Source organism: Protopterus annectens, chromosome 1.part0 (genome assembly GCF_019279795.1).
Source record: "Protopterus annectens isolate FY-2018-M chromosome 1.part0, PAN1.0, whole genome shotgun sequence".
In the NCBI taxonomy this organism is placed as follows: Eukaryota; Metazoa; Chordata; order Ceratodontiformes; family Protopteridae; genus Protopterus; species Protopterus annectens.
In genome coordinates, this window is record NC_056725.1 from 1,202,495,555 (window position 1) to 1,202,521,457 (window position 25,903).

Sequence of the window (25,903 nt, forward strand, 5' to 3'; positions counted from 1 at the left end):
TACCATTTCCTGAACATATTTCTTGTCTAAAGGTTCATCAGAGGACAGTTTTTTGGTTAACTGGTCTAGCATAAATTCTTGATACTGGATCATATGAAATTGACAGTTCAAGGCCCTAGCTGACAGAGTAGCAGAAGTGTAAACTTTTTTACCCCATCTCTCTAAGGACCTGGATTCCCTTTCAGAGGGGAGGGGATTTTTGGCAGAGGCAGTTGCTACAGCCTTAGGCCCCTGGGAGATAGTCTCAGGATCTGCAAAAGGAGCCTTGTATAAATGGTGATGTGTGTCTGGGACCCTGTAGAACCTATCGGGCTTAGCAGGGGCCGGAGGTAATGAATCAGGAGCAGTACAAGCATCATTAAATGCATCATCTACAACAGAAAGAACTGGAGGTATAGCTAAAGGCCTATGTTGTGGTAAATGCAAAAAAGTTCTAAGCCTTTTTCTGGAGTCTGAAAAATCTTGGCCCTGCCACTGAAATTGTTCCCTCATAGCATGCAAGGTTTCCCCAAAGGAAAATTCCTCAGGCGGAGAGGCAGAAGGGATGGACTCTTCAGCATCAGAGTCTTCATAAGGGGAAAAAGGAGCCTCTGGAGGGTCTGTATTATCTGAATCATCAGAGGAATCATCTGTGGAAACTGGCTCAGGGGCTCTGCTCTAGGCCTCTTCTCTGGAGGTGGGTGAGAGGCCCTGTCTGGGTGAGGTTGGGATCCCCGGATTAAAGAAATGAGATCCTCTGCTAGACTAAGCATTTGGGAACTGGAGCTAGGCCTGTGAGAGGGGGTCTTAACAGGCACAGATTTAGTAGCTTTAGCTGCTTTAGCCCTGGCAAAGGCCTTAATGGACATGGCTGCAGGAGGCCTAGCAGCTCCACGTGCAGGGGTTGAAATATCCAAGGGAATAGTGTCAGATAATTCCTGAGAAACCACAACTGCAGGTTGGATTTCAGAAGGGTATTTTAAAAGGTTGGAAGAGGCCTCGGTAGAAGGTAAGTTTTCGCTGAAGGAAGAACCGCTTGCTCGGTTTCAGCCGAAACCGAGACACTCGCGGTTGGCTTAACCGCGGTTTCGGCCGAAACCGCGGACCGCGAGTGTCGGTCCTTATCCTTGCGTTTTTTGGATATTTGTGAAGTCGGAGGATCCGACGGCATAATATAAGCAAAATCAGAGCCGAAAAACTGCTCAGCAAATTCCGACCAACGTCTAAGCGTCCGTCGGTTAAAAGAAGCACAGGCTAGACAAGCTGCTACGTCGTGGTCTGGGCCTAAACAAGGTAAGCAGTAAGAGTGGAAATCTTTATGAGGTATTTGTTTCCCACAAGTTAAACAGTTATTCACTTTTTCTGACATCGGCTGAGGCAAGAAAGAGTCCCCAACGGGGTACTTAGCTTTTTAGAAGTCTTCGGTAGTAGTAATCTCTGGTTCTGACCGACCGGCACTTGCGAACAGCTTCTGCTTCGGGCGCCACGCGGCAAGAAAGACTGAGGAAAATGGCGTCGGCTGATGCCTTTATACCCGAGTAACTGCAGCAATGACGTCGGGTGAAGTGCGACACCAGCCGAAGCCAGACCCAGACTTTGGAATCCGGCCGACCGAAGGGCTGCCTGACGACAGGACAACCCATTTGTAAGGACTGCAGATGCATCCTTCTAGGACATCTGTGTAGGCCTGAATACACCCTCAGAAGCCGATGCCTGCTCAGCGGCTCTGGACCCATCTGAGGGAATAGTTTCCGAGTGTCCAATAGCTTGAGTTTCCAGCGGCCTAGTCGGCTCCACGTGGGAGTCGAAAGCGGCCTGTGGCTGTGAGGTAGCGGGTGTCAGGGGTTGCGAAAGCGCCTCACTGAGAACCGGCGACAGGCCTAGTGGAAGCCACGTCGTCGGTTTTGGACCTCAGATGCCTGTCCTTTTCTTTTTCTTTGCACTTTTTATAAACTCCGGTAGTTGGCTGTTCTGATGGCATTATATAATTGAATCTTCTGCCAAAGTAATGAAATGCAAAATCGTACTGACGTTTAATAGTGCATTGGTTAAATCTAGCACAAAACAGACAACTAGCCACGTTGTGGTCAGGGCCTAGGCAAGGAATACAGTAAGAATGAAAATCCTTATGAGGTATTTGCTTCCCACAAGAAATACAATTATTAACTTTTTCTGACATCGGTCTGGAGCAAGAAAAAAAAGTTTTCCCAACGGGGTACTTAGCTTTAATGAAAACTTCGGATCTGAAATTCGAATTTGAAAATCTCAGGAGATGGCCGACCGGCACTTGCGAACTGCTTTTGCTTCGGGCACCTCGCGGCAAGAAAGACTGAAGAAAATGGCGTTGGCTGCATTTTTTATACCATTGGCGCACTGACGTCAGGGAGGAGGTAACAGCAACCGACACTGGACCTAGACTTTGGAACTCGGGCCGACTGCGGGTAGTCTGCCAGCAGGATAACCCAACTGTAATGACTGCAACAGTGAAACACGATAAACATCATACCTGGTCATACGAGTCTGGTAGTTGAAGCCCCGAAAGGATAAAGTAGCAGCAGTGTAAACGTTTCTGCCAAGCCTCTCAACAGCCCTACAATCCCTATCTGAAGGGAGCAACATGGTAGAGGGCAACAGCTTGGAGGGCTTGTCAGTGGAGACCGACACTACAGAAGGGTCTTGCAGAAAGATATTTATAAAGTAATTTACATTCATCAACTACTTGCACAATCTATCACATTTCTTTGGTGCAGGGTATTGAGAATCAGGGGTCACAGAAGATGCTGAAAAGGAATCCAGGAGGCCATCCAGAACAGGGGGAACAGCTGATGGTTTAGGATACTCCATTTGGAGGAGCTCATAATACCTTTTCTGGCCATAAGAAACCAGAGAACAATCCCCCCCTAAAAAGATTCCATCATGCAGACAACAGTATCCCCAAAGGAGAGTTCCTCCAAAGGGGAATCAGGACTAACAGAATTCTCTTCATCTGCGCCATAGTCCAAGGGGGAAGGAATTTGAGAAGAGTAAGCCAAGGAACTCTTCCACAGACTCCAGATACCCATTTGAAGTGTCTAAATCCCTGGGTGGTGTTGGAGGAGTGGAAGACCAGGGAAGGGCAGGCAGAGACATCCCCGGAGGAGGCTTTAACACCATTAAAGCATTAAATAACCCTTGAGTAAAATCTTGCCATTCACACAGTGGATCATTAACTACAGGGGAAATGTACCTGGTTTTCTTTTTCTGCATGATGTCCACAAAACACCCTCGAAGATTCAGACCCATGGCGATATTCAGTAAGCATAATAGGGATCTCCTCTCCAACATCTGTGGAATCCCTCTCAGACCCTCGGATATAATCAGCAGAGGTTCCCCCTCAACATCAGGAGATTATGTCTGTAAAGCGTCCAAGGACAAGTGAAAAGTCAAATCCATGCCCTACTCCAATGGGGTCATGCTGGAAGAATCACAGGCAGCCACTCGATGATCCTCTGGGCTTTTACTAACCTTGAGACACACGTCTGGAGGTGGATGGACAGCTGGAGTATCGGACCCAAGTGTTTTCTGGCCTTCTTGGCAGACGTCTGATCCTCAGGATTGGAAGACTCCACCACAGCACCTTGAGCCAGCAATTTAAGATGCTGGTTTTCAAGATAACTAAAACAGAATAAATGGCTACATACAGTCTTAGGGACAAAGGACTGGCAAATAAAACACTGTTTATGGTCAATGGAAGCACCCAAAGAGAAAGACATTAGCTGTGACTGTCTTCACGGGGAATCTGCCTCCCACATTGTCATCTCCCTTTCTGGATGACATGAATCCAACAGCATTACACATAAAAAGAAACTCAGATGGGGCACTTGTCTGAAAAACATCTCGGTAACCAGCACAGCAGAAACGCATTCAGACTGATGTCCAAACAATGGTGTTTGGACTGGCGACAAAGAAGTTCTGAGTGTGTCTGTCCATACTTCAACTTTATGTCCTACACCTTGTCTGGGGAGCATATGTGTGACATACAATTCCTGTAAGTATTAAAGGCTTTGGAATACTGGCCAGACATTGGGCTATCCTTGTCAGGATTAAGTTATGATTGTGGCAAGAGTGATATGGAAGGACATCATGGTTTCCTGGGGGTAAGGCATAGACCAGAGTCTTGATGGGTTACATGACTTGGAAGCAAATGATGCTTCCTCACTGAAATCCATTTCATGCAAACCTTTCTATGGCTTACTGGACATGAACCATGAGGTCAGGGACTAAACATTTGCCCTTCAGAAATTATGGTAAGTACTCTAAATATTCAGCTCAGCTGTCTCTTGGTAGAACAATTTGGTTGTAAGATTCTGCATCTTTGGAAAACAACTGGCCTACAGAGAGAGGAGACATTATAGCCAACAAGGGATGAGAATAAAAAATAAAATATAGTCTGTTTTTCTACACACCAAGTCTGAGACTGTGGTATACAGGAGAATTCTCCTTGCTTAAAAAAGTACAACAATGACAGACTTGTACATAATTAGCCCGGGGAGGGGGGGGGGGGGGCACATTTATTTACTGTTTTATTTCTGATTCACACAACTGTTCAGTTTTTAGTGCTAACCACTTGTTCTGCAACCTTTAGTCAATCAGCAGCTAAATTTACAGGACAGACCTGTATCATGTCATTTAAATTTGGTAGCCGACACCACATTTTCCTAAAGATCATACCGGTTCAATACAAACAACTTCAAAACAAACACCTTAACTAAAGTTTTAAACTTAATATGTACATTACAGTCAAACACAATCTACAGAAAGAATAAAAACTCAAAAGAAAAAAACAGATATTCTACTGACTATCTTAAAGAGACACAAATATACCTTAAAACAAGAGTAGGGAGTTTTAGAAATAGGTGCTCCAATGTTGTGTCACATACCAACACCTGAAAGCTTGCGCACAGAACACAGAAACTTCATATTTTTCGATCCTTCATGCTCAGTGCCAAAACATACAAAATTTAAAGCAAACCACAGGTTCTGCAAAGGATTAAAATTAACATATGCCTAAAAGGTTACTGAACATTTTAGTGTCTACAGTTCTTGAAAGTTATATTACCAACTAACTTGGGGAAATTAAACTGAGGATGAAAATGCTTGGGAGGGGCGGGGGTAGAATCATCCATTGGTACATAAAATGCAATAAACTTTTTACTGCTACATGTGAAAAGTGGCTGACTGAAGAGAAAAATCAAAAACAAATACACAAGTTTTAATGTTTAAGTCCAAATCATTATACAATAAAGCTCACTAATTCACTGCTCTTACTTAAAATCAAAAATGGCACTAGTACTGACGGAGAAAAACACACCTTCACTATTTTTTTTATGAAATGCACTACACACATCAACTCTTAGGCAAACAAAAGATTACACCATATACATAAAACTCTTCATATGGCAGTTTTCAAGGCTTGTAAATATTAGAACAAACTAAAACAAGAAGTAAGGAAATAAGTATATACCGAAGCAGTAGCCTTTGCAATTCCTTTTGGCAGAAATTGCTCAGCCATGGATGCAACATCCACTATGTTCTTCCTTGTTTTCTTTCCATCAAATGTACCTGCACTCAGCCTTTCTGGGCCTTTACTTGGATCAATGGTAAGAAGTGAATCTATCACTACTTCCTCCTGGGGGCCTTCAGTTTCAGGTTGAAACTCATCCATACCTTGGAAGAAAAAAATGTTTATTACTTAATATCAATATATTAAGAAATAAAAAGGCTGGCTCACAGTGAAGATGAACTGCAGGAACAGTGGTTAAACATACACGGTCAATAAAAAATAGGACTGATCATAAAAGAAAGTTGGTAAGTATATATTAGACAAGGTATGAAGCACATGACAAGCACCAAGTACATTCAAAATGTTATTTTACATTACATTTATAGATTATAGCAATGTTTTCACACAGAGATCCAATTTTGTCTACATTCTTGCATGTAGGTATTCTTCTTCTTCTTCTCTCGGCTTTTCCCGGTTAGGGGTCGCAACAGCGGATCACCTGTCCGCTCATGACTGGCAGTGGAGTTTTACAGAGTCGAGTTGCCAGCCCGGCGCCCAACCTTTCACAGAAGGAGCACACATGCACACACTCACACCTAGGGCCAATGTAGAGTGTCCAATCCACCTACAACATGTCTCTGGGATGTGGGAGGAAACCAGAGCACCCGGAGGAAACCCACGCAACCACAGGGAGGACATGCAGACTCTGCACAGAGGGCACCCCAGCCGAGAATCAAACTGGAAAACCTCTTACTGTGAGGCAGCAACACTAACCGCTGCACCACCGCGGCCGCCCTCTTGCATGTATTATTTTATGTGAAAAGTTTACTTATATCCTATTCACACAGCATTCATAAAACAAGTTTATCTCATTATTGCAACATACTATTTTAAAAGAAAAGAATGACGGAATCAAGCCACAGAAATCCAAACAGCACTCAGCACCTGCTTTTCTTACCTTTATGTGTAATACTAACTGCATGACATGTGCAAGCCTAAAAGTTACTGAACATATTTTAGTGCCCACAGTTTTTGAAAGCTATAATATCAGGTGCTGACCATTAATTTCATTCTTTTCCAACTGAATCAATCATGTAAGAAATTAAAGTTAAGCACTAACCATAATGACAGATGTAAGTTTATCCAGCTTCAATAAACCAGCAGGACTAATTGCTATGGGCATTAGTACTATTTATCCAACAAATATTTTGTTAGGCTGCATGTCTTCCTTCCCCAGTTTCATTATGGGTCTCTTCTGAACTCTCTAGTTTTTAGCAAGAGCCAAACAATATCAACACAATCATAAGATAAGGACAGAAAGCGGCTGAGGAAACAAGAATGTACTACTCACCCATGAAAGGGGGTGGGAGGGGTGAGCAGAAGAGTATTTTACCTTTTACAGATTATTATAGTAAGGACACTATCAAAGTACTTGGCGAGTAGTTACTTTCTGTAACCAGTAAGGCAGAGTTCTACCCAAATCCACTTGGGTGGTGCAACTGATTAAAACATCATTTTGACAAAAGCAATCTAAAGACAAAACACAGTCTGAAAATAATACTCAGTTTATATTATAATGCCAAATATAAAAGTGTTAAACAAAAGCCATGTGGCTGCCTAACGGTGTGAGGTACTGCCAGCTATGCGAGAAGTAGGTCAGTGGATGCGTAACATATGCCAGCATAGCTAGCTGGGATTTTGCAAAGCATTACATGTCATTTGTATATCAAACTGAAGTGTACAGGTGCTTGTGTTGAAAATGTATTTGTAAAGTTGCATGTGTTAAAAATATACAAAAAGAGGGCCCTGCTGGACAGAAAAAGAAATGTACCTGTACGTCAGACTGTATGGTAACTATTGAAATGAATACACTGTAACAAAGGACACTGGAAGAGAAGAGGTTAACCTCAGTCTAGCTAACTTTGAAAAATAGTGTGAAATTAAATTACTTGTTATAAGCCATACAAAGACTGCATTTCACAGGTCTCAATGCAGCCACAGCCAAAAGGTCTGTACCAGGAAGCCTTCTGCACTGTCTTTAGCAATGAAATGACTGCTACCCTGAAAGGGTGGAAGTGTTGAAATGGTTTTATGGCTTCCAGATGCTATAACACACATCTTGGCAAAGCTGTGTGTGTATGGTAACACATGCAAGATTCTGGTTCAGTTCCTCGTAAAGGAGGGCAGTATGGGAATCACAAGTCAGATGTATGTGATGTCATTCTGTAATCCAGGACTGAAATGATGTTTTAATACTAGATGAGACGGTAGCAGCCTGTTTTTGTAACCTGACAAAGGAGGATCTCTCACCCACTTCCTCTTGCCTTGCTTCAGTAAGTAACCAGGGAATAGTAATTCTTTAGATCAGTCAGTAGAAAGTACAGTTTTGTACCTACCATAAATGTAGATGTCCGATAGGTATGCATCTGTAGTCATAACATATGGGTTGTCCTGCCTCAGGCAGCCCTTCGGTCGGCCGGATTCCAAAGCCTGGGTCCGGCATCGGCTGATGTTGCCCCTTCCCCGACGTCAGAGCGCCTGGGGTATAAAAGCATCAGCCGACGCCATCATCCTCAGTTTTTCTTGCCCCAGATGCTAGGTGCCCTCTAAGGAAGGCTAAATTTGGAGAAAACCAATAAATTCCAAAAATGCACAGAAATATATATGAATATATATCTATATGTATCTATAAAACAAATACACCATAATAGATAACCCCAGCTAGCTATGAGAGGGAGTAGTACCCAATAAATACCAGAGAGGGGAAGGAGGGAGGGTAAACCTGACTGCAGATGCATACCTATAGGACATCTACATTTATGGTAGGTACAAAACTGTACTATGTCCTTCAAGGATGCATCTGCAGTCATAACATATGGGTACAATACCATAGCCAAACTGGGGGTGGAGGATCTATGTAAAGGATGGTGTAGCTAAAATGCCCTGCAGGACTGCCGTAGCAAAGCCTGCTCTGGATATGGAATATAGAGGTAAATTGTAATGCTTGGAAAATGTATGCACGGAGCTCCATGTAGCAGCTTCTAAAATGTCCTTGGTAGCCACCCCTCTTAAGAAGGCTGTGGAGGTGGCTGTGGCTCTGGTGGAATGAGGTCTAATGTTAGCTGGCACAGTTTTACCATGAAAGGAGTAACAAAAACGAATGCAATTCCCTATCCATTTTGAAATTGTCTGTTTGGAAATTGCTTTTCCTTGTGCACCAGCAGCATATGCTACAAACAGCTGGTCAGTTTTTCTGTAACTTTTAGTTCTGTCCAAGTAGTAGCGCAACTGTCTGTGTATGTCCAGGGTGTGCAGAAGCTTTTCCCCTTTGTTTTGTGGATTTGGAAAGAAGGTAGGCAGGTGAATAGCTTGGTTTAATGAGACCCTGGATACCACCTTTGGCATAAATGAAGGACTGGTTCTCAATAAGACTCTGTCTTGATGAAAAATAAGAAATGGCTGTACTACCATGAGGGCCTGTAACTCAGATACTCTTCTTGCGGAGGTTATGGCCAGAAGGAAGGCAGTCTTCCAAGACAGGAACTGTAGTTCTGCTGATGCTGCTGGTTCAAAGGGAGGCAGTGTTAGTTTTTCCAACACGAAGTTAAGATCCCAAGTAGGCACTGGTGGTTTCCTTGGAGGATTGATGTTTTTAATTCCTCTTAGAAACTGTCTTAGGAGAGGATGAGAGAAGACAGGTGGATCAGTATTGTACTCTGCTGAAATTGCTGAAGCATGAATTTTAATGGAAGAGTAAGACAGGCCATTGTGGAGCATTTCTGCCAAGTATTCCAGGATATGTGCCATGTTCATCACTTTCGCATCTAGGCCCTTTGTGGTGCTCCAAGTGTGAAATCTTTTCCATTTTGCTGAGTATGCCTTTCTTGTGGAAGGCCTGCGAGCTTCCATGATGATATCCTTCACTCTCTTGGATAGCTTATCCTGGGGAGGAATCAAGGTATTTTCCAGGCTGTTAGCTGCAATGTTTTCAGGTTGGAATGCAGTGTTTTGTAATTGTGCTGTGTCAGGAGAAGTGGCCATTGTGGAAGAGGCCATGGTTTTGTGCGTGACATGCTCCTTAGCAATGGGTACCAGTGCTGTCTCGGCCAGTCCGGAGCTATCAGAATCACTCTTGGCTGCTCTGCCCTGATCTTCAGTAAGACCTTGGTCATTAATGGAAGAGGTGGAAATGCATACACTGTTAAGAGTTCTCCAGCTGAAAGAGAGGGCGTCCACTTTCCATGCTAGTGGGTGGTATGTCCTTGAGCAGAATTTCTTCAGCTGATGATTGTGTGGGGAGGCAAAGAGGTCTATGTCCGGCCTCCCCCGTGATTGTGTTATCTGAAGGAAGATGTCTGGGTGCAGCATCCATTCGTGTGCATCCATGATATTTCTGCTTAAGCTGTCCGCCAGTATATTGTTCTTTCCTGGCACAAACTGAGATTGCAGCTCTATATTGAGTGTCAAGGAAAGTTCCCATAGATTCATTGCCAGTCTGCAAAGAGGGTAGGAATGGGTGCCTCCTTGCTTGTTTATGTACCACATAACTGTGGTGTTGTCTGTCCTTATTAGCAGGTGGCCCTGATGTAGAAATAGCTTGAAGGCCTCGATTGCATGTATCACTGCCAGCATTTCCTTTTAGTTTATATGCATGCGCAGCTCTTTTTGTGAACATAGTCCTTGAATGCATCTTCCCTCCATGTGCGCTCCCCATCTGTGGTCTGAAGCGTCCGTTGTAATGGTTTGGCTGGCTACTGGTTTGCTGAAGGGCAGACCCCTGTTTGACTGGCTTGCTTGAGCCCACCACAGAAATTCCCTTTGAAGGCATGGGATGAGTGGTATCAAAGTTTCCAAGCTGTGACTGTGCTGAGTCCATAAACTCCTTAGGTACCATTGTAGTTTCCTCATATGTAGCCTTGCTTGTGGAATCAGAAGAATGCAAGAAGCCATGTAACCCAGGGCCTGCAGGATATTTCTTGCAGTCAGCTGAGTTTGTCTTGACAGATTTTTGAAGTAATCCGGTAGTTGACTTTGTTTTTCTTCTGTGAGGAAAGCCATTTGGGTGGTTGTGTCTAGATCCGCACCCAGAAAAGTTATTCTTTGGGATGGAACAAGTCTTGATTTGTGAATGTTAACTGTATATCCCAAGGCCTGAAGTAGGTGGATGGCATAATTCAAGTGTTTTACCAAAGTTTGTTGGCTGTCCGCTTGTATAAGGCAGTCGTCCAGATATGGGTATATTTGCATCCCCTGAAGTCTGCAGTGTGCAATTACTGATGCCAGGCATTTCGTGAATACTCTGGGTGCAGTAGATAAGCCAAAGGGCAATGCTGAGAATTGATAATGCTCTGAACCTGCAAGAAATCTGAGGTGTCTTCTGCAACATTGTCTGATAGGGACATGCAGGTATGCCTCCTTGAGGTCCAGAGTTACCAGCCAAGACCCCTTGCCCAGCATGGGAAGGAGTTGCTGTAGAGTCAGCATTTTGAATTTTGGCACGATAAGATAAGTATTTAGTGTGGACAGGTCGAGAATAGGCCTCCATTGCTTTTCTTTTCTTGGAACAAGGAATAGTCTGGAATAAAATCCTTGGCCTTGTTCTGAGAGAGGAACCTTTTCTATAGCCTTCATTTGCATTAATTTGGAGATTTGTTTCAAAGCCTCTGCCCTTTGATTTGGTGGCAGATCTGGCATGCCTTTTCTTTTTGGTAATGTGTGGAAATGGAACCTGTATCCTTTGTCTATTATTTGTAGTGTCCATTTGTCCCTTGTAATACTGTGCCAATTTTCTGAGAATAAGGAAAGCTTTCCTCCCAAAGGTGCTTCCAATTGAGCCCTGGTTGGTGGTGTCAAAGAAAAGTCATTGAGTCTGTCCTTGTGCAGCAGTTGTAGGTCCTGCAGTACCTCTCTGGTTGGGAGACTGCCATTGACGTCCTCTGTAGGAGCCTCTAGCTTGCCCTCTACCTCTGGCACGCCTGTTCTTGCCTCTCTGAAATCTGCCTGTGTCTGGAAAAGACCAATTCTTGGAAGGCCAATTTCTGCTGAATCTTGGTGGTTGGACTTGCAGAAAATCTTTGACTGTTTGTACAGATTTTGCCTTTTCTTCAAATTTCTTTAAGACCTCCTGAGCAGTGGAGCCAAATAACTTTTGCTTTTCCAGTGGAGCATCCAGAAGCTTTGCTTTCACATGGTCTGACAGAAATTGTTCCTTCAGCCAAGCATGCCTACGTATGACTGCACCTGTCATAGCTGACCTACATGAAGCTTCCAATGCATCATAACCACACTGCAAGAAATGGTTGCTAACCTGTTGAGAGTTATGTACCAGATCCTGAAGTGATTTGCGATCAAGGGGTTCAGGTGAAAACAGTTTTTTATGTAATTCATCTAACAAATACTCTTGGTACTGTATCATATGAAATTGACAATTTAAAGCCCTCATAGAAAGGGTAGCAGAAGTATACACTTTTTTACCCCATCTCTCTAAAGCCCTGGACTCCCTTTCAGAGGGGAGTGGATTTTTTGTAGTGGCAGCTGCAACCCCTTTAGGGCCCTGGGAAATAGTTTCTGGATCAGCAGAGTGGGCCTTGTAAAGGAAAAGATGTGATTCCGAGACCCTGTAGTACCTATCGGGTTTGGCACGAGCCGGAGGGAGTGTGTCAGGGGCTGTGCTAGACTCAGAGTATACATCATCAATGACATTCAAAACAGGGGGAATAGCCAAAGGCCTATGCTGAGGCAAATGCAAGAAGGTCCTTAATCTCTTCCTGGAATCAGAGAATTCCTGGCCCTGCCATTGGAAATGCTCTCTCATAGTGTGCAGAGTTTCCCCAAAGGACAGCTCTTCAGGAGGGGAGGCCGAGGGGATAAATTCCTCTGCATCAGAATCCTCGTAGGCCGAAAAAGCCTCCTCCTGGTAATCCGAGTGAGTAGAGCCATCAGAGGCCTCATCTGAGGAGTGGGGATCAGAGGGCTCAACCCTGGGCCTTTTTTCTGTAGGAGGTTGAGAGCCCCTGTCCGGATGAGGCTGTGAGCCCCTAATTAATGAAATAAGGTCCTCTGCTAGACTAAGGATCTGAGAACCTGTAGTGGGTCCCCTGAGGAATAACCCTGGGAGGTAAAGATTTTGAGTGTTTAGCAGCTTTAGCCCTAGAGAAAGCCTTTATGGACATGGATGCAGGAGGCCTGGCTGCACCACGTGCTGGTGTAGATTTGTCTAGAGGAATGGTGTCGGAAGGTTCCAGGACACCAGTTTCTAATGGAGATTCAATAACCGATGCAATAGGGGCCTCCGGGGCCGAGGTTGTCGGTTGTACGGTTTCGGTGGTCGGAAGTACCAAGGACTCTGTTTCAGCCAAGGCCGAGACACTGGCGGTAGGCCTGGCCGTGGTTTCAGCCGAAACCGCGGCCCGCGTGTGTCGGTCCTTGTCCTTCCGTTTTTCTTTGTTAAATGCGAAGTCGGAGTCTCCGACGGCATATTGTAAGCAAAACTAGCCCCAAAAAATCCCTCTGCAAACTCCGCCCGACGTCTAAGAGTGCGTCGGTTGAAGGAAGCACAGGCTGAACAGGCCGAGACGTCGTGGTCTGGGCCTAGGCAGGGGAGGCAGTAAGAGTGCAAATCCTTATGAGGTATTTGTTTCCCACAAGTTAAACATTATTAATTTTATCTGACATCGGCTGAGGCAAGAAAGAGTCCCCAACGGGGTACTTAGCTTTTGAAGTCTTCAGTTTAGCTGAATTACAGGAGCTGGCCGACCGGCACTTGCGAACTGCTTCTGCTTCAGGCACCACGCGGCAAGAAAGACTGAGGAAGATGGCGTCGGCTGATGCTTTTATACCCCAGGCGCTCTGACGTCGGGGAAAGGGCGACATCAGCCGACGCCGGACCCAGACTTTGGAATCCGGCCGACCGAAGGGCTGCCTGAGGCAGGACAACCCATACGTTATGACTGCAGATGCATCCTTGAAGGACATCAGAGTAAGATTAGTCAAGTACTGTTTTCCTGCATCTGTGTGAGTCTATTCATCTGTATTATTTTTAATATTTCCTGTGACAAACTCTGGTATTTATTGCAAATAGATATTTAATATTTTCATGTTCTTTTATTATTTATTCTCAAATATATTTAACCTTTTTCATTGTGCCTGGTCTTTTACAGAATGTTTTAACCTTTGAGAGTACTCACATCTATTTGGTGACACTTTGGTCACTCCTGAAAGCCTTGCTGCATTGGTCTAACACTATTTGTATTAGTATTAATTTCACTCAGTATAATTGGATACCCTTGTAACAGCCTTAAAGTAGTTGGCTGGTGGCAGTAAATCTACCTTATCGTCTGGGCAGAGGGGCATAGCTAGTAAATCTGTGGCAGCCTTTCCCAGTTGTGTGTATGCGTGTGAATCAAACCTCAGTGTGTGTGTCAGCTACTTGGAGCAGGGACATGAAGCACTGGTTTCAAAGAGAGGCTACTGAAGGACTTGGCTTGGACACTTGGCTGAGGACTCTACAGCTCTGCCAGTGGGGAATTTTACTGGGGGCCTGGACAGAAAGTGAAAGAGGGAAAACTAAGACCCTGGACTGAGTGTGTTCCCTGTGTGCTCTTAAGGGAAATTATGCTTGATGCAGTGAGCTGCATCTGGAAATACTGTATGTATCAATCTTTGCTCCAAGTGACTATCACCCACCGGTGTCACTGGTGTGGAATCAAGCTCCTTGATTACTCGCCCAAATATCTACAAATGAGTTATACAGACACACTGTGGTGATGACCATGTCTCCTGCTGAATGGCTATACAAGTGGCCGGCAGCGACTTGCCATAATTTATGTACAAGAACGTAGGGTAGTCTGCAAGTGATCTGGAAATCATAATCTTAGAAACTTTTCCCCTGGTGCTGCAGTGCAGAAAAGGAATAAATGGTAGCACTTAAAAAATGGCTTCATTTTGGCCAAGAATCTGAGCTGCCTGCACAACCTTAAACACTGGAGTAGGTATTCACCTTTGTTGTAATACAAAGGGAGAGAGAGAGTGTAAAGTTTATTCTTCATTTCAAATTACTCTCTCTAGCTACATTTAGGACTAAGAGAGAGGTTAATCCTGAGTAACACTCTCTCCTTGAGTAAAATTAAGCACAGAGTTTTATTAACACAGCCTCTAGCTCAAATTTTCTCTCCCTAGGTTAGTGTCACTAAAAAAGATTGCCCAAGACAGATACTTTAGGTTTGCATGGGCTACTGACACAAAAGGGCAGTTCAGTGGGATCGTGATTATCTACGATGAAATTCAAGTTGCACAACAGAACCACATCTCTAACTAAAAGCTACAGGTGGACGGCTCCTTTCAAAAAGGCCTTGCTAACCTTAAGAACAGCCAAGGATGGTCAGTGAAAATTAAACAGAAAAGTGGAGATGGTGGCCATGTGTACTTTGATAGCAGTTACAAAGGCTCTTGTTGAATTACTAATTCCAGGTTTGTATGGATGCCTCCACACACAACTGACCTTGTAAGCGTGGAGTGGAGGATTTCTGAAAAGACTAAAGAACATCAAAGAATTTCTGAGAATACTCTGGGTTCAGAGCCGAGTGAAACCAGAAAACCTAGGTTGATCGTTTCCAGGAATGCAAATATAAATGCAGCTTACCTGAAGGGTGATAACAGCAGTTTTCTGAGTGAGATGGACTGGGCTGGGCTGTTCTCCAGGTATGGCAACTGTAGTGGAAACCAGGTCTCACTTAACCTAAGTGGGTGCTAAGGACCACCCAGATCTGATGAACTTTTGTCTTCTAGACAAGTCTGCTAATTAATGAGAGACCAGGAAAGATGGACAAAAGGTTTAAAGGTCACTATTCCACTACGAGGTCTCCAGCTGACTATATGTGGGAGGAATACTGGGAAAATACTGACATTTTACATTTGATAGAAATACTGTGAAGTCCAAGACTGGCAACCCCATTTAAAAACCTCTTGCCTCTTGTACGATATACAGACTACCCATTAGGAAAAGGGAAGCACCTCTTGACTCTGACAAACAGAGAACTGGCTACTCCAGGATATGTGCTGACATCTGAAAGCTGCTACATGTCACAACCTGTTGTCACTATATCATGGCCTCCTTGCATACTGGGAAGAAAAGCATGCATCCTTGGTTGATAATGCATCAGACTACAGCTGCAGCTACATGTCTGTATAAATGGCAAACATCACCTCAGCAACGTTGCCTTGAAAAGCTAATACTGATATCATTTGACTACATGCCGAGCTCCACATTTCTTGGACTATCTGACCTCTGTAATGTCTAGCTTTTCCCCTCCCCTTGGCAGAAACTTCTGCTGACTACACATTTACAAGGGCATGTACTCTAAAGAGACTGTCAAATGAAAGAAAACTTGAATGCAACATTTTCACAGTTCATTCTTGCATGCCAGTATTAAATAGATTTACTGTGGAAAAAGACTGATCACACTTGGTCCCTTGTACAAATACAAGTCAATGCAAAATTCTTATGTGCAGCCTGGCACAGGGCATAATAAATGCTATCACTGATCAAGGAGACTACTGTGTTAAGGAAAAACAATAAGGCCTGCAATAATGTCTGAAGCATGTGAACTCTGCAAGTGTGAAGAAAACTCAGTCTACTAGTGGTCCACGAGTTCCCATGATAAAACCGATAAATATAATGCACTAGGAAAGTAAAAAAGTGGGATTTTATCAGGCTGACAGAAATTCTGAACAACTTCAGTAGACTCATTTATGGAACATTTTGTTTGAAGATGCTGCAGCAAAGACCCAATTATCCAGGTGTTGAATGATTCTAAATGCCTTGCAGCCTCTGGGAGGAAGCTACCACCACCACACATTTAAAACATTCTGGAGGTGGTGCTGACACAAAGACAGACTTCTGAAAATACTGCATATAATCTGTTTGGAATAGAAAGCATAGAATTCTTTGCACCTTGTCCAATTAAATGCTATTCTGGCATTAACATTTATCTGAAAAAGTCTTCAGCCCTTGAAAATAGTTTAGTATACTAAAGTGCTTTTCTTTCGCTTTACTGGCTCAGTAAAGTCTCTTGTTAACTCATCTGAACCGTGATTATATTTTCATTTGCTCACTGATACAACCACTTGAGGCTTTCTGCATGGTTAGGGGCTATTGGTTTCATAGCTGCTTAAAAAAATAAGAGGCTTGACATGATCTCTTGCTGCAAATATTTGACACAAGTACTGGCTACAGGAGTGGGGTAACTTAAGAAGGCATTACGTAAAATATAACCGAGTTAGGAACTTGCCATAAATGTTGATGACTGTGTAGATTGAACACTACAGTCTTAATTTTTGGGATTCTTATCTGAAGGTAGTTGGACTGGCCAGATTGATTTCCAGTGCTCTACCTCCCCTTGTTGGCGTCATCCAAACACCATCTGCTATTATGCAAGGACATCAGTAGTCTAAGAGGTACAACAGTTGATGTGATCTTTATTTTCTTGCCCTGTCAAAAGCAAGGTAGAAGACCTGGACATCAATGCGCAGGTACACCAGAACCTCTCTCTCCAGACAGTTGAGAGAGAGTGCAAACCGAAACAGGGTGTCACCCAAATCTACTGCTTAAGATACAGGTGTAGTGAAATAAAAGAAGGGGAGTATGTGGAAGGATAGCAGGACTGCAACAGTGAATCTACTCAAACATCTACATTTATGGTAAATTTCTAACATACTATACACGTTCATCATAGTATTCCCTGTTGCAGTTCAAACGTTTGGGAAAATTCCCAAAGCACAAGGAAATGGTGTGGTTGGAGACCATCAGAAAGTAAAGCGCAGAGACAAATCGTGTCCTGGTCTTGGAGATTACGCCTGAACAGTAGTGCCTAGAGAAGGTGTAAAGAGAAGTACAGGTTTTTGCTCTCAGGACAGTGGAGTGGGTTTTGATACAATCTGGAAATGGTTTGCCATGTGTTGTACAGCATTAAGCAAAACAACTAACAAGCCATTTAGAAAGACTGATGGTTTACTGGTTTCCCTTTTACTTTTGCTAAGAAGATAAACAGCTGATCAGTTTTTCTGAACTGTTAAGTTCTCTGCAAATAAAATCTCATCTGTCTGCACATCCAGGGAATGAAAGGTCTCCTGTCCTCTGCTTGGCGGCATGGGACAGACAACAGTCAAATGAGGCATTTTTGTTGTTGTTCTGGTGGAACACTAAGAAGGGTTCCATACAGAGATAATGTTCACAAAAAGTACAGTTTTGTACCTACCATAAATGTAGATGTTCGAGGATTCCCTTGCTGCAGTCCTGACTATTGGGTATAGTCCGCGTCCCAGTCGGCCCGAATACCAGAGTATAAGGCTGACGTCGGTCATGGCGCCTTAGACTGACGTCAGTACGTCAGGGTACTAATGCGCATGACCGACGTCATTTCCTCAGTCTTTTCTTGCCCCAGATGTCAGAAGACTCAAAAAGACAAGTCCCAAAAACAACCTGCACCAAAAAACATGTACAATATATACAGCAAAATATATAAAAAATATAAGCATGTAAACTCACCTACACAACCACCCTGAAACACAGAGGGGAAGGAGGGAGGGTAAATTGGACTGCAGCAAGGGAATCCTCGAACATCTACATTTATGGTAGGTACAAAACTGTACTATGTTCTTCGTCTTCCCTTGCTGCAGTCCTGACTATTGGGTAGAATCCCAAAGCAGAGGTAAGGGAGGCTGGCAAATTATAAAGTAGCAGGAGCTGACAACATGCCTTGTAAAACAGCTGTGGCAAAACCAGCCCTAGTCTTAGAGTATATAGGCAGGTGATAATGCCTAGAGAAAGTATGCACTGAACTCCAAGTAGCTGCTTCCAGAATATCCTTAGTTGCCACCCCCTTAGAAATGCTGTTGAAGTGGCAGTAGCCCTAGTGGAATGAGGCCTAATCCCAGCTGGAACCTCTTTGCCATGATGGGAATAACAAAATGCAATGCAAAAGCCAATCCACCTAGAAATAGTTTGTTTTGACACAGGCTTGCCCTGTGAACTCAAAGCAAAAGAAACAAGTAACTGCTGAGACTGCCTAAAATCTTTAGTCCTGCTCAAATAATAACGCAATTGCCTGTGTACATCTAAAGTGTGCAAAATCTTTTCCCCTTTATTTTGAGGATCTGCAAAAAACGTAGGCAAATGAATAGTTTGGTTTAAAGCCACACTAGAAACCACCTTAGGCATAAAGGAAGGATTAGTACGTAACGAAACCCTGTCCTTATGGAAAACCAAAAAGGGCTCTACTGCCATAAGGGCCTGCAACTCAGACACCCTTCTTGCAGAAGTAATAGCCAACAGAAAAGCAGTCTTCCATGACAAATATTTCAATTCAGCAGTAGCTGCAGGCTCAAAAGGTTGTAGAGTAAGTTTTTCCAACACAAAATTGAGATCCCAAGCAGGAGTAGGAGCTCTACGTGGGGGTCTTATATTCTTTGCCCCTCTAAGAAACTGCTTGAACAAAGGATGCGAAAACAAAGGTGGGTCACAATCATAGTGAGCTGAAATTGCTGCAGCATGAATCTTTATGGAAGAGAAGGACAAACCTTTGTCCAATAATTCAGTAAGATATTGAAGAGCCACACTCAAATTAGGCTCTGAAATCTCCAAATTCTTTGCTGTACTCCAAAATAAAAATCTCTTCCATTTTTCTGCGTACACTCTCCTAGTACTAGGCCTTCTAGCTTCCATAATCACATTTAAAACTTGTGGAGGAAGCTGAGACCTGCTGTGCTTCAACACAGAATATGCCAAGCTGTGAGATGAAGAGATTGAAGCTTGACATTGAACAGATGACCGTCCTTCTGAGATAACAGATGAGGAATCAGAGGTAAAGGCCATGGAGGCTTCTTTACAAGACTCCTTAGAAGTGGGTACCAGTGTTGCCGAGGCCAATCTGGAGCTATCAAAATCATCCTTGGCCTGTCTTGTCTGACCTTTAATAATACCTTTGGAAGAAGAGGCAGAGGTGGAAAGGCATAGACATGAAGGTTTTTCCAACTGAAAGACAGAGCATCCACTTTCCAAGCTGTGTGATGAAACCCCTTTGTGCAATACTTTGGCAGCTGGTGGTTTAGTGGAGAAGCGAACAGATCTATGTCTGGAGTCCCCCATGACACTGTCAATTTCTGAAATACATGAAGATCCAGTTTCCACTCGTGGGGATCCATGATTTGTCTGCTTAAGACATCTGCTAGGGAGTTCTGTGCTCCTGGCAGAAACCTTGCCTGAAGAGTCAGTTGCAGGCTTAACGCAGTCTCCCATAAAATCATTGCTTGCCTGCATAGAGGATAAGAATGTGTTCCCCTTGCTTGTTGATGTACCACATGACAGTTGTGTTGTCTGTTAGAATCAACACCTGCCCTGGAAGAAGTAACTCCTTGAACGCCATCAATGCAAACTGGACTGCTAACATCTCCTTCATGTTGATATGTAGATGCTGTAGTCTGGCAGGCCACTTGTCTTGTATCCACTTTCCATTTAGATGAGCTCCCAAGCAGTGTCCGAGGCATCTGTCGTTAAAATCTGACTCGCCTCTGGCCGGGTCACAGAGAGTCCCTTGTTTAGGTGACATTCCTGAGCCCACCACAAGAATTCCTTTTGAAGGCAAGGTATTATATGAATGACAGTGTCGAAATCTTGGCAGTGCTGTGTCCATACATTTTGAGATACCATTGCAGCTTCCTCATATGCAGTTTGGCATTGGGAAGCACCAGAATACAAGATGCCATGAACCCTAATGCTTGAAGGACTGTCCTTGCAGTCAGCACGGACTGATGAGATAGTTGATGGAAGTAAAGTGACAGACTCTTTTGTTTGTCCGGGCTTAAAAAGGCCATCTGGGCTGCTGTATTCAGTCTCACACCCAGAAAGCACATGTCTTGAGAGGGTACTAGACTGGACTTTATTTCGTTCACAGAATACCCTAGGCATCTTAGCACTGCTATGACATATTCCAGATGCTGTAGAAGGTCTTCCTTTTCTTGAGCCAGAATCAGGCAGTCGTCCAAGTAAGGATAGATTTGAATGCCTTGAAGCCTGAAGTAAGCTATCACTGGAGCCAGAACCTTTGTGAATACTCTGGGCGCAGTAGATAAGCCAAAGGGCAATGCAGAGAACTGATAATGAAAATCTCCAGTTCGAAATCGCAGATACTTTCTGCAACTTAGCCTTATAGGCACATGAAGGTAGGCTTCCTTGAGATCCAAAGTTACCATCCAGTGATCCTTGCCCAGCAGAGGTAACAGTTGCTGTAACGTCAACATCTTGAACTTGGGAATGTCCAGATAAGTGTTGAGGATAGATAAATCCAAAATTGGTCTCCACGTGTTCCCCTTCTTTGGTACTAGGAACAGGCGAGAATAAAATCCTAGGCCCCTTTCTGATACAGGGACTGGCTGAATGGCCCCTATCTGGAGTAACTGAGAAACTTGCTTGTGAGCCTCTATTCTTTGTGAAGGAGGAACATCTGGCATGCCTTTGAAGGGGGGCATTGTGTGGAAATAAAATCTGTAACCGTGATGAATGATATCCAGCACCCATCTGTCTTGAGTGATTAAATCCCAATTTTCTTTGAAAAGAGACAATCTTCCTCCCAAAGGAGCTGCCAGATGAGAGTCCACTGGCAGCTGAAAAGGCAGGTCATTGGTTCTGCTTACGAAAGGACTGACCCCTGCCCTCACCAGAAGTCTGAGCAGGTGAACTGTCTGATCTAGGCCTAAACGAGCCTTGAGCCCTGCCCCTACCACGTCTAGACCTACCCCTAGACTGGGAACCATAAGCAGGATATGTCCACCCCTTAGCAGGCCAATTTCTACTAAACTTCGGAGGCTGCACCTGCAAAAAATCTTTAACAGTCTGCATAGACTTAGCTATGTCCTCCATTTTCTTTAAAACTGCTTCCACAGGCGGTCCAAACAACACATCAGACTGTAAAGGAGCATCCAAAATCCTGGTCTTAACATGCTCAGCTAAATTCTGATCCTTCAACCAGGCATGTCTGCGAAGAACAGAACTAGTAGCAGCCACCCTCGAGGAGGCCTGAACAGCATCAAAACCACACTGCAAAGAATGCTTACCCACTTGTTCAGACACATGAACCAAATCCAGCAATTCTTTACACTCAATACCTTCCGCCAAAGCATCCACCTTAGATTTCAATTGTGAAAGGAGATAATTCTGATATTTCAGCATATGAAACTGACAATTCAACGCCCTCATGGCTAGAGTGGAAGAAGTATATACTTTCTTACCCCACCTATCCAAAGCCCTTGCCTCTTTATCAGAGGGTACAGGATTTTTAACCACAGAAGCTTTAACACCTTTAGGCCCCTGAGAAACAGTTTCTGGGTCCGCCCTGGGACTCTTAAACAAATACTTATGAGCTTCGGGCACCCTATAATACCTATCAGGCTTAACAGGAGCAGGAGGCAAGGAGTCAGGGTTCAGGGAAGCCTCTGCAAAACATCCTCCACCACATTCAACACAGGAGGAATAGCCAAGGGCCTATGCTGGGGTAAAAACAAGAATTCCCTAAGTCTTTTCCTGGAATCAGAGTAATCCTGGCCTTCCCATTTAAAGTGCTCCCTCATGGAGTGAAGAGTCTCTGAAAATGAAAAATCCTCAGGAGGAGAAGCTGTAGGAGTGGAATCATCCACATCAGAATCAGAATAAGCAGGAAACTCTTGCAAGTCTTCCACAGAAGACTCTGAAGCCTGTGAACACTGTTCAAAACTATCAAACTCCTGTTCCACCCTAGGCCTCTTATCAGGCGGGGCATAGAACCTCTAATCAGAGTAATCAAATCTTCTGCCATTTTAAGCATATGTTTCTTAGGCACAGAGCCCGAAATGCTAGGAGAAGCCCCCACAGAAGCTGAACTTGGCCTACCTCTAAAAGAAGCTTTGGCAACAGAAGGAGAGGCCCTAACTACCTTGGGAAGAGAGGGAAGAACAGTTACCTGAGAAGCCCCCTCAGCCTGGCCTACCTCCTGAGAAGGCACATCCTGTAACAGTAAAGTATCTGCCTGAGACTCCATAGAGACTCCTGGCAAAACCTCTGGCGCCCCTGAGCCTTCTAAAGAACCGACGTCCGGGACTGCCGGTTCCTCACCCCTAGGCTTCACTGTTTTGTCCTTGCGCTTCTTGGATGAAGCGGGCGTCGGAGCATCCGACGGCATATTATAATTGCAACGCTTCCCAAACACTAACCTAGCACAATCAAGCCTCCTCTTAATAGTGCGCTTGTTAAATCTAGCACAAGAGCGGCAACCAACAACGTCGTGCTCAGGCCCTAAACAAGGTATACACAATGTATGATAATCCCTATGCGGTATCTGCTTCCCACAAGAAATACAGTTATTCACTTTTTCTGACATCCGGTTAAATACTGAGGCAAGAAAAACCAAAATGTTCCCAACGGGTTACTTAGCCAACTCTGTTTCGGTCTGAAACTCCGGTTTCGGAAAATCTCAGAACGCCAACCTGCACTCGCAAAATTGCTTCTGCATCGGACCATGCGGCAAAAAAGACTGAGGAAATGACGTCGGTCATGCGCATTAGTACCCTGACGTACTGACGCCAGTCTAAGGCGCCATGACCGACGTCAGCCTTATACTCTGGTATTCGGGCCGACTGGGACGCGGACTATACCCAATAGTCAGGACTGCAGCAAGGGAAGACGAAGAACATCAGCATTTTTTAAGACAAAGACTTTCAAAGACATGCATCTGGAGCATTACTCCCCGGACCTGCCGCTGCTACTCTCCATACCACATATGCACACAGGCACACCTATGACCAGTTTACAATGTCCAATCCATCTAATGCATGTCTTTGGAATGTAGGTGGAAAATGGGCACCTGGAGGAAATCCACACAAACACAAGGAGGACATGCAGACTCTGCAGAGAAAGCACCCTAGCTGAGAATCGAATCAGAGAATTGCTTGCTGTGAGGTGACAATACTAGCCCCCGCACCACTGTGCTGCCCTAGTTTTCACTGATGGCTGACAGTTTATGAACTTGGGAGGGGTTCCACTGCAAAGAGAAAGAGTAATGAGCATCACCGGGCAGCAGATGGTCAAGCCGCAGTGAAAACGGCATATTCAGTGTTTGATGCAAGAGCCAAAGATGTCTGCAATATCCATGGTGTAGACATTGGGCTATCTGCCTGAAAGGTGTGGGTCCCACCACCCATGAATCAAACTTCCATTGGACTTCAAGCGTCTTTAGGGACATAGAAGCAATTCTAAGCAAGTGATCACAGGGACCATAAGAGGCCTAATCATATACACCTCTAAGAAGATGCACGTGAAAGTTCTTGACACCTTTTTCAAGTACTTAATAGTATTCGCCTCCCAAAGCAAGCAGAGATTAACATAACTCTGGTGTAAATTAATGTCAACCCATCAACCAGTAAGACTAATCTTAAAAGCAAACAAAATTAGCACTTTGCTTTAGACCTGAAGTGGTAATTTACTCCAAAGGTGGGGAATATGTTGAGTTAGGAACCTATCCCACTAGCAAGTCTCGCTTTTTTGCTGGTGTAAATTTAGGTCCTTGGTAGAGTGTTTTGTAGAGCCATTCATTTGGGAAAGCAAAAGCCATCAAATAGGACTTGGTCTTTCATGGCTTGAAAAGCTAGACATGGGTCCCTTCAGAGCAGCCAGTAGGCTACTGACAATAAGTACAGTTATACTATTCTATAGACCATTAATTTTTTGGGATGAAAATCAGTGTGGCCTTTCCAGCTGAGCGATATACTTAGAATAGTACATAGCAATGGGGGCCACTGTATTCAGTGATGCGTCTTAAAAGCAAGAGAACAATGGAAAGTTGACTTCTTTGGATGTTGAAGATATTCCTTTGGAAATTAAACAGGTCATCTAGAAGGATTTTCTGACTACAATGAAAACATGATTAGTGAATGAGAAATGATTTACATTAGTACCCAGGTCTCTTATGAACACACCTGTTTATGGAAGATGGTACATTTATATGAGTAAGGAACACCTATTTTTGCTGACAGCTACTATGCCGAAGTTTTTTTTTGCACTTAGCTTGAAACCTTTTTCAGTAAACCAGGTATGTACATATTGCAGCTACTTCTGGAGCAGTATAGTATTAGCGTAATCAGCAGGTAAGAATGTCCAACTTGAAGTTTTCAGCAAATTTGGTCAGACACACTTCAGGGTATTGGTTTGCATTTCTGCAAAATAAATACAAAACAAAAGAGGGCCCAGCACTGATATCTGCAGTACTCCACTAGTTCCAATTCTACATTGGGATCTGTTGGATATCCAGTTTGCAATCCATGGACAGTGGTTTACACAAAGTCTAACTTTTCAGTAGTAACAACATGGGGAACAGTTTCAAAAGCCTTGGTCAGGTCAAGGTAGGCATCACAGTGCCCACTGTCACAGCTTCTGCAACCTTTTCAAAGACGTTTACTAGGATCAGATGTTTACGCCTGTAAAATTAAATCCTAGTATAGGATGACCTAGTGGACTCCCTCAGCATTGTCCAAATGACCTGCTGAGCATGACAGTGGGAGGCATTAGGAAGAACGCCTTCTAGCATGAGTACATCCTATGAGATGATGGAAGATCACTTCCAAAGATTAGGCCAGATAGCCCTGAAATCCAGCTGATCAACCAGAGGATGGGTGGTACCTAACTTCTTAAAATGCATGTCCTTAGGAGGATGCAGGCAAAAGTGTGCCACAAAAAGGCCCCTCACTGCTAGCCAAATCAAATGGATCTGGTTTCAGTCTTTTATTATTTGAGGGCAACCTCAGCATCTCTAGAGTTAGGAACACTAGCTTACAAAGGAACCGTCTCCCTGTGGACTAGTTTGAGGTTTATACTTCTAACCACTGGTACCTATGCTGGTATTCATGCCAGGACCTAGGTCTGCCTGTGCAATCTTCCGGAAAACCCTCATAGAAAGGGCTTTTGATCTTTACTTTTCTCCTTGCAGCAACCGACCATAACCTTTACACATTTGGATGTCTGTTGTTTGCAAAGTGGCATTTTGCAGCAGTTCTTCATATTCCACTCCTCTGCAAGGCAAAGAAAGGCAATGCTATTGTGACTTGCAACCAGTAATAAAGATGACAACAAGAACATTCTGTTTTTTTTTTTTTTTTTTGTTCAGCACTGAACATGGGAAACTTTCAATAATATGAATCAAGATTAAGAACCAAGACTTTGTGAATGGCAGGTGGGCTCAAGGGCCAAAAGCCCTTATATCACCTGTGGTCAAAGTCACATGGTGTGCCAATACTAGCAGTGTAAGCACCCAAGCATGGAAATTTCCAAGACGAAGTGCTGAACTGAGAATGCCGGAGAGAACA

At 43.9% G+C, this 25,903-nt stretch overlaps 1 protein-coding gene across 3 annotated transcripts in view; it reads right to left on the minus strand.

Moving 5' to 3' along the window:
- The window catches only part of EP400 (E1A binding protein p400), a 3,509,270-nt gene that overhangs the window by 2,483,937 nt on the left and 999,430 nt on the right, over positions 1 to 25,903 (minus strand). For all 3 annotated transcript variants that reach the window (XM_044065578.1, XM_044065569.1, XM_044065563.1), the window contains one exon: positions 5,483 to 5,685. In XM_044065578.1, the coding sequence (XP_043921513.1) occupies positions 5,483 to 5,685 (203 nt within the window). The remainder of the gene's footprint in view (positions 1 to 5,482; positions 5,686 to 25,903) is intronic.